Source organism: Rhinoraja longicauda, chromosome 19, assembly GCF_053455715.1.
Source record: "Rhinoraja longicauda isolate Sanriku21f chromosome 19, sRhiLon1.1, whole genome shotgun sequence".
Lineage (NCBI taxonomy): Eukaryota > Metazoa > Chordata > Chondrichthyes > Rajiformes > Arhynchobatidae > Rhinoraja > Rhinoraja longicauda.
In genome coordinates, this window is record NC_135971.1 from 13668541 (window position 1) to 13686632 (window position 18092).

The following is an 18092-nucleotide window of genomic DNA, read 5'->3' on the forward strand; positions in this document are numbered from 1 at the left end:
AATCTGGTGCAGTTCAGCAAACTGGGATGCGATCTTGGACTGAAGGTTGTGTGACTGTTCCTGTCAAATGAAAGGTGAAAATCAATATGTAATGTCACTGATTGTGTTTCCCTCAGAGGTTGACAGTGACATTTGTCCTGTGCATTTTTTTTACTTGCTTTGGCAATTCAATAGTTTGTCTAAATGCTTCTGAAATCTCGTGAGGGTGATCTGATAACCCATCAATCCTCTACCCCTAATGCAATTCCCAGCTGCCTATTCCTTTTCAAGTGCCCATTAATTCCCATTTATCCATCCACCACCCCCTAGTAGGGTGCCGCAAGGCTCATTGCTGGGACCGCAGTTATTTACAATATATATTAACGATTTAGACGAGGGAATTAAATGTAACATCTCCAAGTTTGCGGATGCCACAAAGCTGGGCGGCAGTGTGAGCTGCGAGGAGGATGCTGTGAGGCTGCAGGGTGAGTTGGGCAGGTTGGGTGAGGGGGCAGATGCATGGCAGATGCAGTAAAATGGGACTAAATGTGACGTTCTCCACTTTAGTGGCAAGAACAAGAAGACAGATTATTATCTGAATGGTGTCAGATTAGGAAAAGGGGAGGTGCAATGATACCTGGGTGTCCTTGTACACCAGTCAATGAAAGTTAGCATGCACGTACAGCAGGCAGTGAAGAAAACTAATGGCATCTTGGCCTTCATTGTGAGAGGATTGGAGTTTAGGAGCAAGGAGGTCCGACTGCAGTTGTGCAGGGTCCTGTTGAGACCACACCTGGAAAATTGTGTGCTGTTTTGATCTCCTAATTTAAGGAAAGACATTCTTGCTATTGTGGGAGTGCAGTGTAGGTTCATCAGGTTAATTGCCGGGATGGCGGGACTGACATATAATGAAAGAATGTATCACAAATGCTGGAGTAACTCAGCAGGTCAGGCAGCATCTAGGAGAGAAGGAATGGGTGACGTTTTTGGTCGAGACCCTGTTCAGACTGATTCTGAAAGGGTCGACTGGGCTCGTATTCACTGGAATTTAGAAAGATGAGATAGGATCTTATGGAAACATGTAAAATTCTTTAGGGATTGGAGAGGCTACATGCAGGAAAAATGTTCCCGATGTTGTGGGAGTCCAGAACCAGGGGTTATAGTTTAAGAATAAAGGGTAGGCCATTATCATATTGAATGACGGTGCAGGCTCGAAGGGCCGAACGGCCTACTCTTGCACCTATTTTCTATGCAGCACCCGAGGTCAGGATCGAACCCGCTCACCAGAACTAGGAGACAGCAGCACTACTTGTGTCACTGCGCTGCCCTGTTATTACACGCGTCACAGGGATCAAACCTGCACAAGATCAGGAAATCGAAACTTAAAAGCCTCACCAGAACTCCAGAAATCTTCTCTTTCTGTTGCTGCTCCATTTGCTGGATCCCTGATTTATCTTTTGTGAGAGACTGGATGGAAGCTTTAACCTGACCCTGCGATTGTGTTTGAAAATCGGAGAATAAAAGTGTTAGACAATAAAAACGGAATTAAACAATGATGCGATCAAAATCGGTTTGCTTTTACCTTGTAGTTTTCAACAGCTTCATCTATCAGAATGAAGCGGTGCTCTCTGTGTTCCCGCCCACCTGCACAAACCACACAGATCAGCTTCTTGTCAGTTTCACAAAACAGCTTCAGTTCTTCCTGATGTTCCTCGCAGTGAAGTTTACTTTCCTTCTCTGTCCGATTCAGGCTCAGTGTTCGAGCTTTCTCAGCCAGTCTCGCCAAGGCCCGACTCACCCCGAGGGTGCGGTCTGTAAACACCTCTCTACATTCCGGGCAGCAGTTTCTCTCCTCCCTGTCCCAACTCTGTGTGATACAGGAGCGGCAGAAGTTGTGCCCACACTCCAGTGACACCGGATCGGTGAAGAAATCCAGGCAGATGGGACAAACTACCTCCTCGGACCAACTCTCGACCTGTTCTTTCGAAGCCATTTTTTAACTCTGCCATTTCCTGGTTCAAAACGCATGTCCACTGCGCACGCCGCCGTCTAGAGGAATGAATGTAAATCTGACGCAAATGTTCAACGTGAAGATGCAGAAACAAGGAACTGCAAATGTAGGTTTACCAAAAAAAAGTACAAAGTGCTGGAGTAAGTCTGTGGGTCAAGCAGCACATCTGGAGAACATGGACAGCTGCTGTTTCGGTCGGGTCCCTTCTTCAGACTCATTGTAGGGGGTGGGAGATGGAATAACGATGGGAGGAAGGGGGCAGGACAAAGCCTGGCTGGCAATAGGTTGACACAGTTGAGGGGGGAGAGGGAGTTGATAGTCGGACGGTTGGACAAAGGCCAGAGATGAAAAGACAGAAGGTGTGTGACAAAATGATTGAGGACTTGCGAATTGTGTCCTGATCTTCAAACAGTCTTCTCCTCAGACGGCCAAAGGTTGTGCAGGTGCACTGAAGGCGCTGGTGAGTTTCACCATCAATGTCTGCCTTCCTCTGGGAAGAGGAGCGCCGGCCAGAGCACCCGAGGGTCACCATCGTTACGACCATTTTAAAGGAAGGAGACAAATCCACCCGCGGAAACTATGGAGGGTTCCCCCGCTCTCTACCACAGGGAGGGGTCAGTTACACATTAAACTGTTCTGAACATAGACGGAAGCGGAGAGTAGCGCTTGGGACAGTGTAAGGCAGGCTAAAATGCTGGAAACAACTGCAGAGTGGATTCACGAAGATGGTGCCAGGATTTGAGGGTCAGAGCGAAAGGGAGAGGTTGGGCAGGGAAGGATATATTAATTGGAGCGCAGGAGGCTGAAGTGCATAAGACCAAGAGGTGAATAGACAGGGTGAATGCACAGTCTGTTACCCGGAGCAGTGGAATCGAGAACGAGAGGACACAGGTTTGTGGTGAGAGGTGCAAGATTTAATCAGGAACCAGAGGAACAACATTTTCACACCGAAGGTCGTGGGTGTCTGGAACAAGCTGCCAGAGGGGGTAAGTGAGGCTGGACAACAACGTGGAGTGGAGTTGAAGCCCCGTTTCCTGAAGAAAGAGGATACCTCCGAATCACCCCTCCTCCACTTGCTCCTCCTCCCCCTCACCCCTTCCACAGCGGCGTAAAGGCGTGTTTGGGAGGGGGAGGGGGGGCAGTTGGAGATCGGAGGGCGGAATGAAATCGGAAATTCCCTGAAGTGAGAGAAGGCAAAGTGAATATTGGAAATGATAGATACAAGAAATCTGTCGAAATAACTTGAGAAAGAAAAGTGCTGGAGGAACTCAGCGGGCCAGGCAGCATCTGTGGGGGGAAATGGACAAACCACTTTTCGTTGTCGGGACCCTTCTTCGTTCTGGAGAAGGAATTCCAAGAGCTGCAGGTTCTCTATATGAGATGGAGGTGGCGGGGAGTCTGTGGTGGAGACTGGGAGTCGCCGCATAGTCTGTGGGGAGGAAGGGACCGGTCACACTGACCCCGGAGACTGGAGTCTGGAGGTTCAGGCGGGGGGCGGGTGGTGACGGGTTTGATGCACTCACCTCCCCTCCATCCCGTCTCCCCGCCCGTCCCATCCCTGGGAGGGTGGGAGTTTATCTCAGTTACGAGTCCGGGACAGTATCATTTTACGACGCGGACTCCAAGTCCCATCTCCACAACTTCACTGGGAATAAATTCACGGAGAAACTTTATCCTTTCTTCTGGCCTTGGGATGAAGCCCACTGGCTGAGAATCTGCTCCGGTTCCGCTCCGGGTGTGTAAAAGGGACGGGTTCCGGGATCGGCGTCAGGAGCGGGGCTCAGGGGCTGTGGGGCAGAAACCCGGTGGACAACAGGTCGGCGCTGAACGGCTCCCATTTAATCCCCAAATTCCGCGTCGTAAAAACCCCAGTGAGCGCGGAAATAAAACCAGGGGGAATGTAACTGTGGGAAGAGAGAAATAAACGGCAAGTGGAATCAGAGCTGACGATCCGTTCAGTTCAACGCGTTTCACACGACTGTGCACCGGGTGTCACCAGGAATACAGAATGCAGTGGATGAAGTGACCGTTAACCTCTGTCTCATTTGGAAAAACGGCTGGGATCCCTGGATGGAGCTGAGCGGGAAGGTACTGTAAATGCAGTCAGTCCAGTTTAGTTTATTGTCACGTGTCCCGGGCAACAGGGAAAAGCTTTTGTTGGGTGCATCCAGTTTTCAGAAAATCAAGCCATTTCCACTGTATAGATACATGAGATGGGAAGAACGTTCAGTGCAAGGTAACGCTAGTAAAGTCCGATCTATCATAGTCCGAGGGTCACCAAATTGGTGGATTGTAATTCAGCACTGCTCTCTGTTAGGATAATTTAGTTGCCTGATAACAGATGGGAAGAAACTGTCCCTGAATTTGGAGGTGTGGATCTTACTAGTGGCTTGTACAGTTGTATCAAATCCTGTATATCATACCCTCATGGTCCCAAGCAAATGTGCCAAACGCCTTCGTCACCACCCTGCCCATCCCATTTGCAATTTTCATCGAGCTGTGCATCTACATTCCAATATCTCTCTCGTCTGCTAAAAATAACACAGGGCGTAAATTTTTAACGTGTGTAATCTGCCCTGGCCTCTCTTGGCAACTTGCATCACCTTTTTCCCAGTTAAATAAATCAGCCTTTAATCCGCCCATTGGCCCAGTTCATGAATATCTTGTTCCATCCCAGAGAAATGGATTCACTCTCCAAATGTCACCAGAGAAACGTAAAAACATAGAAACACAGAAAATAGGTGTAGGACTAGGCCATTCTGCCCTTCGAGCCAGCACCGCCATTTTAATTTGATAATGGATGATCATCCAAAATCAGTACCCTGTTCCTGCTTTCTCCCCATATCCTTTGATTCCATTAACCCGAAGAGCTACATCTAAGTCTCTCTTAAATACACCCAGTGAATCGGCATCCACTGCCTTCTGCGGCAGAGAATTCTGCAGATTCTCAACTCTCCTGGTGAAAAGGTACTCCTTTATCTCAGTCCGAATTGGCCGACCCCTCATTCGTCAACTGTGACCCCTGGTTCTGGACTCTCCCAAAATCGGGAACACCTTCCTGCATTCACCAGGTCTAATCCGCTAAGAATTTTATGTTTCTACCAGAATAAGGTGTCTGTCCTTCCTCTTCTACTCTCCTACCCCCCCCCCCTCCTCATTGGCCGCCACTCCCGTCACTCGGGCGGGTCCTGCCCCCGGTGGCCATCTTGGGAGCGGCGAGTGGAAAAGGGATTTAAGTGTTTTTTTAAAAAGTTTAATATGTTAAGAACTTTTAAAATATAACACCAATTTGAACGAAACGCGCTACTTGAAACATTATCCTGGGCATAATGTCTAACAACTCTCCTTCAAATTGAAGCTATATTTGTAAAGCTAGAGAGATTTTAAAGTTTAAACATTTCATTTCTAACCCATTTCTCGAAGGTCTTCAGCGTGTGACGTCACAATGGCACCCGTGCGCCTGTGAGAGATGAGCTCGCCCCCCCCCCACCCCGGACCTTTAACTAATGCGCTCCCCCCCCCCCAGCAACCCCCCCCGCCGGTCTTCAGCGTGGGACGTCACAATGGCACCCGTGCGCATGTGAGAGATGAGCTCGCGCTCCTCCCCCCCCCCCCCCCCCCCCCGCCGGTCTTCAGCCTGAGACGTCACAATTGCACCCGCACGTCTACAAGAGATAAGCTCGCTCTCGCCCCCCCCCCCCCCCCCCCCCCCCGGACCGATACCTAATGCGCTCCCCCACCCCCCCCGGACCTTAAACTAATGCGCCCCCCCCCCCGGAACTTTAGCTAATGCGTCGCCCCCCCGGACCTTTAACTAATGTGCTCCGCCCCCCCCCCCCCGACCTTTAACTAATGCGCTCACCGCCCTCCCCCCCGCCCGCAGTACCGCCGTCCGTCCCGGCATGCCTCGCGCTCTGACATTACTGACATCGGGCAGCGCTGACCGCCGGGAGGCGTCGTCGCCTCTCCCGTTACGAGAAAAGTGGGCGGGGGGCACCCACCCGACTGACGGCAGTGCCGTGCTCAGTGCCTTTCTCTCCCCTTTCCGCTCCCCCCTCGCAAGGAGGGGGGGGGGTCGAGGGGGTGGAGGCGATGGTGGGTGTAGGAGGGGAGTGGGGGTGGGGGGAGAAGGAGAGAGTGGGGGTTGAGGGGAGAGTGGAGATGGGTGGAAGGGGGTCGGGGAGTGTGGGGGAGGATGGTGGGGGTCGGGGTAAGAGAGTGGGGGTGGGGGGGGGTGGGGGGGAGGGGGGCAGTAAGGGGCAGGGGAGAGTGGGGGTGGGGAAGAGGGGAAGAGGGGAGAGTGGGGGGAGGAGAGAGTGGGGTTGGGGGGAAGGGGGACAGTGCGGGGCAGGGGAGAGGGGGTGGAGAATATGGGGGAGGGGGTGAGGGAGGAGAGAGTGGGGGTGGGGGAAGTGAGGGGAAAAAGTGGGGTGGGGATGAGAGAGTGGGGGGTGTTGGGGGAGGAGGGGTTGGGGAGGAGAGAGTGGAGGGAGGGGGAGGAGAGAGTGGAGGTGGGGGGAGAGTGGGGGTGGGGGAGGAGAGAGTGAGAGTGTTGGGGTAGGAAGGGGTGGGGAGGAGAGAGTGGGGGAGGGGAGGGGGAGGAGAGAATGGGGTGGGGGATAGTGGGGGTGGCGAGGAGGGCAGGGACAAGGGAAGAGTGGGGGTGGGGAAGAGTGGGGGTGGGGAGGAGGGAAGATTGGGGGTGGGCGGAGAGTAGGGTGTGGGCAGGGAGAGACGGGGTGGGGGGTGGGAGGTGGGGGCGAGGGGAGGGGGGAATAGGGGTGGGGAGGGGGAAATTGGGGTGGAGGCAGGGCTAGGGTGAATGGGGGTAGGGGAGGGGATAGTGGGGGAGGGACAAGTGGAGGTGGGGCAGGTTAGGTGCAAGTGGGGGTGGGTAGGGGGGATGGAGTAGGTCAGTGGGGAGGCGGGGGGATAAGGGGGATTGAGTGGGGAAGGAGGGTGTTGAGGGTGATACAATACAGGAGAGGCATTGGGTCCAGGGTTCACTCAGTGACACCCTCTCCCCTTCCCATTCCCCCATCTACGCGGAATGGGCCCAATGGGTCCACTTGGTCTAGTTATAAATAAAAGTAAAGACAATGATAAATTGTCATCAGTTTATGTGTATTCTTAACTGTTCCTGTTGACTCGTCTGCTGGGAGCAGTGCTGGTTGTGCAGTCTCACAGCAGCGGGAAGGAAGGATGTCCTATATCTCTCCTTCACGCACTTGGGGTGAAGGAGTCTGTCACCGAAGGAGCTACTCAGTGCAGTGACAGTGTCCTGCATGGGGTGGGAGTCCTTGCCCAGCAGTGATGTTAACTTTGCTATCATCCTCCTCTCTCCCACCACCTGCACTGAGTCGAGGGGGCAACCCAGGACAGAGCTGGCCTTCCTGACCAGCTTGTCGAGTCACTTGCCTTCCGCCGCTGAGATGCTGCTGCTCCAGCAGACCACTCCATAGAAAATGGCCAATGCAACCACCGTGTTGTAGAAGGTCCTTAGGAGTGCCCCCAGTACTCCAAAGGACCTGAGTCTCCTTAGCAGATAAAGTCTGCTCTGGCCCTTTCTGTATAACGCATCGGTGTTTTCGGTCTAGTCCAATTTATTATTGAGGTAAACACTCAGGTACTTATAAGAATCCACCCTCTCAATGTCCATTCCCTGGATGTTCACCGGTGTCGGGGGGACCTGGCTGTGCCTGCGGAAATCTACCACCATCTCCCTGGTTTTCCCAGCGTTGATCCGGAGGCAGTTCTGCTGGCACCTGTGCACAAACTCCTTGATACGTTCTGTGTACGCCCTGTCCTCGTCGCCCGTGATGAGGCCTACGATGGCAGAGTCGTCAGAGAACTTCTGTAGATAGGAGTTTGCAGAGCTGTGCCTGAAGTCCGCAGTGTACAGGATTAACAAGAATGGAGGTAGCACTGTTTCCTGTGGAACTCCTGTGCTGCAGACCACCCTATCTGAGACCAGGTCCTTTGTCCTCACATAATGTGTCCAAAACAAATTCCCGGTTGCGGGTGGGAACCCGTCGGGATCAGGCTCTGCCTGCCTCTCTGTAGAATGCGGGTAACATGTCTTGTTTCAGTCGTGTCCACACCCCCCCCCCCTCCCCCCTCGCCTCTTTCTCAGGTACATTGGGGCGGGTATTTGAAGCTTTTAAGAGCATTTAATAAAACATTTGGACAGGTGCCTGGCTGTGGGATGGGCCACAAGCGGCACATGGGACTAACTTAGATGGGGGCAGGTGCATGGCTGTGGGATGGGCCACACGCGGCATATGGGACTAACTTAGATGGGGGCATCTTGGTCAGCATTCAACAATTGGAAACATAGAAACATCGAATATAGGTGCAGTAGTAGGCCCTTCGATCCAACACGGTCATTCAATATGATCATGGCTGATCATCTAAAATCAGTACCCTGTTCCCCATATCGGTTGATTCCTTTAGCCCGAAGTGCTATATCCAACTCTGTCTTTAAAACATCCATTGAATTGACCTCCGCTACCTTTTGTGGCAGAGAATTCCACAGATTTACAACTCTCTGGGTGAAAAAAAGGCTACCTGGCGGGGAATGGTACCATCACAAAGACACACCACCTGATGCTCTTGTGGGAGGCCATTTGGCCCATCATTTCCACCCTGGAGCCAACTGCACTCTCCCAAAATCGCATTCCCCTAAACTAAACTAACAACTAAACGAAACATTCCTGTTGTGTATAGAAACATAGAAAATATGTGCAGGAGGAGGTTATTGTACGAAGTAGATGAGGAGGAATTTCTTTAGTCAGAGGATGGTGAATCTGTGGAATTCCTTGGCACAGAAGGCTGTGGAGGCCACGTCAGTGGATATTTTTAAGGTAGGGGTTATGAGGAGAATCGGGGAGAATGGGGTTTGGAGGGAGAGATCGATCAGCCATGATTGGATGGTGGAGTAGACTTGATGGGCCGAATGGCCTAATTCTATTCCTGTCACTTATGGCCTGATGACCTTGAACCCGGTGGACAACAGGTCGGCGCTGAACGGCTCCCATTTAATCCCCAAATTCCGTGTCGTAAAACCCCAGTGAGCGCGGAAATAAAACCAGGGGGAATGTAAATGTGGGAAGAGTGAATTAAGCAGCAAGTATTATAAAATGTAGGGTCTGCAGAAGGGTCTCGACCCTAAACATCACCCATTCCTTCTCTCCAGAGATGCTGTCTGACCCGCTGAGTTACTCCAGTATTTTGTGATACCTTCGATTTGTACCAGCATCCGCAGTTATTTTCCTACAAAAACAGCAAGTGAAATCAGAGCTGTTCATTTCAACGCGTTAAGTGCGCCCGTCAACGGAACAGAAATACTTTTGTGAAACTGTAAAGATGCAGTTACAGAACGCCACAGGAGATCCTTCTTCCCTGTGGCAATAAAACTGCACAACTCCTCCCCCTTCTGTCGCGGGGCAGCGATAGAGTTGCTGGCTGACAGCGCCGGGACCCGGGTTCGATCCCGACTGCTGTCTGTACGGAGTTCTCCCTGTGACCACGTAGGTTTTTTCCAAGATCTTCGGTTCTCTCTCACACTCCAAAGACGTACAGGGTTTGTATGTTAATTGGCTTGGTAGAAGTGTAAATTGTCCCCAGTGTGTCAATGTGCGGGGATTGTTGGTCGGTGCGGACTCGGTGGGCCGAATGGCCTGTTTCCGCGATGTATCTCTAAACTAAAGGGAGACACAAAATGCTGGAGTAACTCATCGGGTCAGGCAGCATCTCTGGAGAGAAGGAATGGGTGACGTTTCGGGTCGAGATCCGCTGAGTTCCTCCAGCATTTTGTGTCTACCTTCGATTTAATCCAGCAACTGCAGTTTGTATTCCCACTATCTCTAAACTAAACTATACTTTGATCGAAAAATGTCACAATGATCTTTTATAATTGTAATAAACAGATGGTAATGTAACCGGTAAATTGGGTTGCGAATACATGACCGTTTGGCGCGGAGGGGCGACTAGAGTAAACCCTCTTTATAACCGTCGAGAGTGGGGTGGGGAAAGTGCCCGTTATTGCTGATTGTCCGCTATAACCGAGTAAGGTATTATCGTTGTATAAATGGTGCAAACAGACGGCTGCAGTTGTTGGTTAATAGACGAAAAGTCAGAAAGTGCTGGAGTAACTCAGCGGATCAGGCAGCATCTCAGGAGAGAAGGAATGGGTGCCTGGATCCGAAATGTCTCCTTATTCCTTTTACCCAGAGATGCTGTCTGGACCCGCTGACTTACTCCGGCTTTTTGTGTCCGCCGTGAAGACGAGGGGTTGCAGACGTGTTTAATCATCCCCGCATCTCTGGGTGAGTAGGGGTCGGAGGGATGGGGGACCCTGTAGCTCTTCTTGATTTCCGCTCGCCTCGCCTGGGTCTCCGCGCTCTTCGTGTAACCATTGAGACGCGGGAAATGGGCAGGCCGGAAGTCAGCGGGCCTCGTGATTGGCTGATTCCAGGGGAACACCACGTGGGTCCGACGGGCCGAAGCGAGCCAATGGGAAGCGGGCGGCGGCTGATTCCTCATTTGCATGAGCGGGCGTATATCAGTGGGTCCGTGATTGGCTGATTCCAGGGCTGTGGACACACCACGTGGGGTCGACGGGGCAGCGAGCCAATGGAAGCGGGCGGCGGCTGATTCCTCATTTGCATGAGCGGGGGTATATCAGGGGGACCGTGATTGACTAATTTCGAGGAGCACCACTTGGGGCCGCGAGCCAATGGGAAGCGGGCGGCTGCTGATTTCTCATTTGAATGAGCGGGATATCAGCGGGACAGTGATTCGCTGATTTCAAGGTGCACCGCTTGGGGCCGCGAACCAATGAGAAGCAGGCGGGGCTGATTCCTCATTTGCATGAGCGGGTATATCAGGGCACCGTGATTGGCTAAATCCAAGGGAGACATCACGTGGGGTGGACGGGGCAGCGAGCCAATGGGAAGTGGGCGGCGGCTGATTATCATTTGCATGATCGAGGGATATCAGGGGGACCGTGATTGGCTGATTTCAATGGGTGCGCAAACCAATGGGAAGCGGGCGGCGGCTGATTCTTGATTTGCATGAGAGGGGCTATATCAGGGGGTGAGCGGCGGCGCGACTGCCGCAGTCGGGGTGAAGGATGCCCGAGAGCGTCAGCAAGGTGGTCGCCAAGAAGGCGGCGTCCATGTCGCATCGGAAGGGCGACAAGAGGCGGCGCCGGTTCCGCTGGGAGAGCTATGTGTTCAAGGTGCTGAAGCAGTTGCACCCGGACACGGGCATCTCGTCGAAAACCATGGGCATCATGAACTCTTTCGTCAACGACGTCTTCGATCGGATCGCCTGCGAGGCTTTGCGCCTGGTGCACTACAGCGGGAGATCCAGACGGCCGTGCGGCTGCTGGTGCCCGGGGAGCTGGCCAAGCACGCCGTGTCCGAGGGCACCAAGGCCGCCAACCATGTACACCAGCTCCAAATGACACCCTGGGCCCACACCCACCCAACAAAGAGTAGGGAAGGAAACGGCGGATCCTGGCTGAACATCGAAGGGAGACGCAAAATGCTGGAGTAACTGGGACGGGCGACGTTTCGGGTCGAGACCCTTCTTCAGTCCGATTTCCTCACCCATTCCTGCCTGACCTGCTTAGTTGCTCCGGCATTTTGTGTCTACCCGCCCAACATAAGGCTCTTTTCAGGGCCACCTGCAACATTGCCGGCTTGCAGCGTCGCGTTTCGCAGGCTGCACCAACAACATCTCAAACAGCGACTAATATTTCATTAGGGCACCTCCAACATTGTCGGCTTGGGGCATGGCCATTCACAGGCTGCACAAACAGCGCCTGGTATTTATTTATTTCACTTCAAAGGAGCTAGCCAAAATGCTGGGGTAACACAGCGGGTCCTGGCTGAACGTCGAAGGGAGACACAAAATGCTGGAGTAACTCAGCGGGTCAGGCAGCATCTCTGGAGAGAAGGAACGGGTGACGAAATCGGTCTGAAGACTGGTCCTCGACCCGAAACGTTGCCCGTTCCTTCTCCCCCGAGATGCTGCCTGACCCGCTGAGTTACTCTAGCACTCCCATTTAAACCAGCGTCTGCAGTTATTTTTTGTTGCGCTGGTTTATTACTGGAAGCTGTTGACCATTTTACACCCAACTCGCTTCTCCCTCTCTCTCCCTTCCCGTCGATTTTACTGCGGCCGAGGAGCTTTGAAGCCCCTGCAGGCGAAGCTCCAACCAAAGTGGAAGTGGCCAAGCGAAATGCCAAGCGCTGTTTGTGCAGTCCGTGAAAGGCGAAGCTTCAAGCCGACAACGTTGGAAGTGCCCTCAATATTAAGGCGCTGTATATGAGGCACTGTTTGTGCAGCCTGTGATGAAAGGCGATGCTCCGAGGTGACAATGTGGGAAGTCCCCTGGTGAAATATTAGTCGCTGTTTGAGGTGTTGTTTGTGCAGCCTGTGATGAGAGGCGAAGCTCCAAGGTGACAATGTGGGAAGTGCCCTAATTAAATATTCGGCGCTATTTGTGCAACCTGTGAAAGGCGAAGCTCCAAGCCGACAATGTGGAAGTGCCCGAGTGAAATATTAGGCGCTGTATATTAGTCGCTGTTTATGCAGCCAGTGAAAGGCGAAGCTCCAAACCGACAATGTTGGAAGTGCCCTAAATATGAGGTGGTGTTTATGCAGCATGTGACAGGCGAAGCTCCAAGGTGACGATGTTGGTTGGAAGTGACCTGGTGAAATATTCAGCGCTGTTTGAGGCGCTGTTCATGCAGCCTGTTAAAGGCGAAGCTCCAAGGTGACGATGTGGAAAGTGCCCGAGTGAAATATTCGGCGCTATTTGTGCAGCCTGTGGAAGGCGAAGCTCCAAGCCGACAACGTGGAAGTGCCCGAGTGAAATATTAGTCGCTGTTTAAGGTGTTATGCATGCAGCCTGTGAGAAGCGAAGCTCGAAGGTGACAATGTTGGAAGTGCCCGAGTGAAATATGAGGCGCTGTTTTGTGCAGCCTGTTAAAGGCGAAGTTCCAATGTGACAATATTGGAAGTGCCCTAGTGAAATACCAGGCGCTGTTTATGAGGTGGTGTTTATCCAGTCCGTGAAAGGTGAAGCTCCAAGCCGACAACGCGGAAGTGCCCGAGTGAAATATTAGCCGCTGTTTGAGGTGTTGTTCATGCAGCCTGTGAAAGGCGAGGCTCCAAGCCGACAATGTTGGAAGTGGACAAGCGAAATATCAGGCGATGTTTAATGAGGTGGTGTTTACCCAGTCCGTGAAAGGCGAGGCTCCAAGCCGACAACGTGGAAGTGCCTTAAATATGAGGTGTTGTTTATGCAGCCTGTGACAGGCGAAGCTCCAAGGTGACGATGTTGGTTGGAAGTGACCTGGTGAAATATTAGGCGCTGTTGCAGCCTGTGAGAGGCGTAGCTCCAAGGTGACGACGTGGGAAGTGCCTTAAATATGAAATGTTGTATATGCAGCCTGTGAGAAGCGAAGCTCCAAGCCGACACTGTTGGTTGGAAGTGCCCGGGTGAAATATTAGTCGCTGTTTGAGGTGTTGTTTATGCAGCCTGTGAAATGGCGAAGCTCCGAGCCGACACTGTTGTAAGTGGCCCTGAAAAGAGCCTTTGTTGGGTGGGTGTGGGCGCAGGGTGTCACTTGGAGCTGGTGTACTTGGTGACGGCCTTGGTGCCCTCTGACACGGCGTGCTTGGCCAGCTCCCCGGGCACCAGCAGCCGCACGGCCGTCTGGATCTCCCGCGACGACATGGTGTGCCGCCCGCTGTAGTGCACCAGGCGCAGCGCCTCGCAGGCGATCCGGTCGAAGACGTCGTTGACGAAGGAGTTCATGATGCTCATGGCCTTGGACGAGATGCCCGTGTCCGGGTGCACCTGCTTCAGCACCTTGTACACGTAGATGCCGTAGCTCTCCCTGCGGACCCGGCGGCGCCGCCTCTTGTTGCCCTTCAGATGCGACATGGACGCCGCCTTCTTGGCGCCTTTCTTGGCGACCACCTTGCTGACGCTCTCGGGCATCTTTCACCCCGACTGCGGCCGCCCCGCCGCCGCTCACAGCCTGATATAACCCCGCTCATGCAAATGAGGAATCAGCCGCCGCCCGCTTCCCATTGGTTCGTGGCGCCCCTTGAAAACAACCAATCACGGCCCCCCTGATACCGCCCGCTCATGCAAATGTAGAATCAGCCGCCGCCCACTTCCCATTGGCTCGCTGCCCCGTCGACCCCACGTGGTGTGTCTCCACCTGGAATCAGCCAATCACGAACCCACTGATATACCCCCGCTCATGCAAATGAGGAATCAGCCGCCGCCCACTTCCCATTGGCTCGCTGGCCCCCCAACGCCCCCATGTGGTGTCTCCCTGGGATTCAGCCAATCACGGACCCACTAATATAACCCCGCTCATGCAAATGAGGAATCAGCCGCCGCCCGCTTCCCATTGGCTCGCTGCCCCTCGTCTTCCGCACGTGGTGTGTGTCCCCACCCCTGGAATCAGCCAATCACCAGGCCCGCTGACGTCCGGCCTGCCCATTTCCCGCGTCTCAATGGTTACATTTCGAACGCGGAGACCCAGGCGAGGAGAGTGGAGACCAAGAGCTACAGGTCCCCCTTCACTCTGACCACGACCCACCCAGAGAAGCCTGGAGGACTAATCACCTCGTCTGCAAACCCCTCGTCTTCACGGCGGACACAAAAAAGCCGGAGTAACTCTGCGGGTCCAGACAGCATCTCTGGGGAAAAGGAATAAGGAGATGTTTCGAGTCGAGGCACCCATTCCGTCTCCCCAGAGATGCTGCCTGACCTGTTCAAAAAGGACGGGTTGCATCTGAACCCGAGGGGAACCAATATCCTGGCGGGGAGATTTGCTAAAATAACTGCGGAGACTTTAAACTAGTACGGTTGGGGGGAGGGACTCAAACACAGATAGCTAATAGGCAGTGTGTGAGGCAGGAGGCAGAAAAGGGAAACACTCAGACCCAATATGTAGGAGAGAAAGAAGGGAAAAGAAATAAACTGAGAATAAGAAATGATGGGTCCCTTAAATGTGTATATTTTAATGCTAGGAGCATTGTAAGAAAGGTGGATGAGCTTAGAGCCTGGATTGACATCTGGAAGTATGATGTTGTGGCGATCAGTGAAACATGGTTGCAGGAGGGTTGCGATTGGCAATTAAATATTCCAGGATTTCATTGTTTCAGATGTGATAGAATCGGAGGGGCAAGAGGTGGGGGTGTTGCATTGCTTGTCAGGGAGGATATCACAGCAGTGCTTTGGCAGGACAGACTAGAAGGCTCGATTAAGGAGGCTGTTTGGGTGGAACTCAGAAATGAGAAAGGTTTAGCAACACTTATAGGGGTGTATTATAGACCGCCAAATAGGGAACGAGAATTGGAAGAGCAAATATGTAAGGAGATAGCAGATATTAGTAGTAAGCACAGAGTGGTGATTGTGGGTGATTTCAATTTTCCGTATATAGACTGGGAATCACATTCTGTTAAAGGGCTGGATGGTTTGGAGTTTGTAAAATGTGTGCAGGATAGTTTTTTGCAGCAATACGTAGAGGTGCCTACCAGAGAAGGGGCAGTGTTGGACCTCCTGTTAGGAAATGAGATGGGTCAGGTGACGGAGGTATGTGTTGAGGAGCACTTTGGGTCTAGTGATCATAATGCCATTAGTTTCAATATCATTATGGAGAAGGTCAAATCTGGACCAAGGGTTGAGATTTTGGATTGTAGAAAGGCTAATTTTGAGGAGATGAGAAAGGATTTAAAAGGAGTGAAATGGAAATTGTTGTTTTATGAAAAGGATATAATAGAGAAATGGAGGATATTTAAAGGTGAAATTTTGAGAGTACAGAGTCTTTATGTCCCTGTTCGGTGGAAAGGAAAGAATAATAATTTGAAAGCCGTGGTTTTCCAGGGAAATTGGACACTTGATTCGGAAAAAGAGGGAGATATACAATAAATATAAGCGGCAGGGAGTAAATGAGGTTCTTGAGGAATATAAAGAATGTAAAAGGAATCTTAAAAAGGAAATTAGAAAAGCGAAAAAAAGATATGAGGCTGCTTTGGCAAGTAATGTAAAAGTAAACCCCAAGGGGTTCTACAGATATGTCAATAGCAAAAGGATAGTGAGGGATAAAATTGGTCCATTGGAGAGTCAGAGTGGACAGCTATGTGCTGAGCCGGAAGAAATGGGGGATTATTATTAAACAATTTCTTTTCTTCGGTATTTACCGAGGAGAAGGATATTGAATTATGTGAGGTAAGCGAAACAAGTAGAGTAGTGATGGAAATTAGGAGGATTAAAGAAGAGGAGGTACGGACACTTTTGAAGAATATAAAAGTGGATAAGTCTCCAGGTCCTGATAGGATATTCCCTAGGACATTGAGGGAAGTTAGTGCAGAAATAGCAGGGGCTATGACGGAAATATTTCAAACGTCATTAGAAACAGGGATGGTGCCGGAAGATTGGCGCATTGTGCATGTTGTGCCTTTGTTTAAAAAAGGTTCTAAAAGTAAACCTAGCAATTATAGACCTATTAGTTTGACGTCTGTGTTGGGAAAATTAATGGAAAAGATACTTAGGGACAATATATATAATTATTTGGATAATCAAGGCCTGATTAGAAACAGTCAACATGGATTTGTGCCTGGAAGGTCATGTTTGACTAATCTTCTTGAATTTTTTGAAGAGGTTACCAGGGAAATTGATAAGGGCAAGGCTGTGGATGTTGTCTATATGGACTTCAGTAAGGCATTTGACAAGGTTCCACATGGAAGGTTGATTAAGAAGGTTAAATCGTTGGGTATTAATAGTGAGGTTGCAAGATGGATTCAACAATGGCTGAATGGGAGATACCAGAGGGTAACGGTTGACAATTGTATGTCAGGTTGGAGGCCAGTGTCTAGTGGAGTACCCCAAGGATCTGTGTTGGGTCCACTGTTGTTTGTCATTTACATTAATGATCTGGATGATGGTGTGGCAAATTGGATTAGTAAATATGCAGATGACACTAAGATAGGTGGTGTAGTTAATAATGAAGTAGATTTTCAAAGTCTACAGAGAGACTTGGGCCTTTTGGAAGGGTGGGCTGAAAGATGGCAGATGGAGTTTAATGCTGATAAGTGTGAGGTGCTGCATTTTGGTAGGACAAATCAAAATAGGACGTACAGGGTAAATGGTAGGGAATTGAGGAATGCAGTGGAACAGAGGGATCTGGGAATAACTGTGCATTGTTCCCTGAAGGTGGAATCTCATGTGGATAGGGTGGTGAAGAAGGCGTTTGGTATGCTTGCCTTTATAAATCAGAGCATCGAGTATAGAAGTTGGGATGTAATGTTGAAATTGTACAGGGCATTGGTGAGGCCGAATCTGGAGTATGGTGTGCAGTTCTGGTCGCCAAATTATAGGAAGGATGTCGACAAAATGGAGAGGGTACAGAGGAGATTTACTAGAATGTTGCCTGGGTTTCAGCACTTAGGCTACAGAGAGAGGTTGAACAGGTTGGGTCTTTATTCTTTGGAGCGTAGAAGGTTGAGGGGGGACTTGATAGAGGTTTTTAAAATTTTGAGAGGGACGGACAGAGTTGACGTGGGTAGGCTTTTCCCTTTGAGAGTGGGGAAGATTCCAACAAGGGGACATAGCTTCAGAATTGAGGGACAAAGGTTTAGGGGTAACATGAGGGGGAACTTCTTTACTCAGAGGGTTGTGGCTGTATGGAATGGGCTTCCGGTGGCAGTGGTGGAGGCTGGCTCGATTTTATTATTTAAGAGTAAATTGGATAGGTATATGGATAAGAGGGGATTGGAGGGTTATGGTCTGAGTGCAGGTAGATGAGACTAGGTCAGGGAGAGTGGTCGGAGTGGACTGGTAGGGCCGGACAGGCCTGTTTCCATGCTGTAGTTGTTATATGTTATATGTTACTCAAGCCTTTTGTGCCTATCTTCAATTTAAACCAGCGTCTGCACTTCCTGCCAGCCTATTGGCTCGCAGGGAATAGACAATAGGTGCAGGAGGAGGCCATTCGGCCCTTCGAGCCAGCACGCACCGCCATTCAATGTGATCATGGCTGATCATTCTCAATCAGTGCCCCGTTCC

The 18092-nt window shown here is 51.3% G+C and overlaps 2 protein-coding genes and 1 pseudogene across 2 annotated transcripts in view; 2 read left to right on the top strand and 1 right to left on the bottom strand.

Moving 5' to 3' along the window:
- Window positions 1-5933, top strand: part of LOC144602853 (epithelial discoidin domain-containing receptor 1-like) — a 42776-nt gene extending 36843 nt beyond the window's left edge. The window contains exons 9-10 of the mRNA XM_078415974.1: window positions 3950-4078; window positions 5874-5933. Coding sequence (XP_078272100.1) covers window positions 3950-4078; window positions 5874-5933 — 189 coding nt within the window. The remainder of the gene's footprint in view (window positions 1-3949; window positions 4079-5873) is intronic.
- Window positions 5934-11123: 5190 nt separating this feature from the next.
- On the top strand, window positions 11124-11459 carry LOC144602693 (histone H2B 5-like; annotated as a pseudogene).
- A 2169-nt stretch (window positions 11460-13628) lies between these two features.
- Window positions 13629-14009, bottom strand: LOC144602694 (histone H2B 7-like). The gene has a single exon (XM_078415821.1). It carries the CDS (start codon window positions 14007-14009, stop codon window positions 13629-13631), a length of 381 nt encoding a protein of 126 aa, XP_078271947.1.
- Window positions 14010-18092: the final 4083 nt, after the last annotated feature.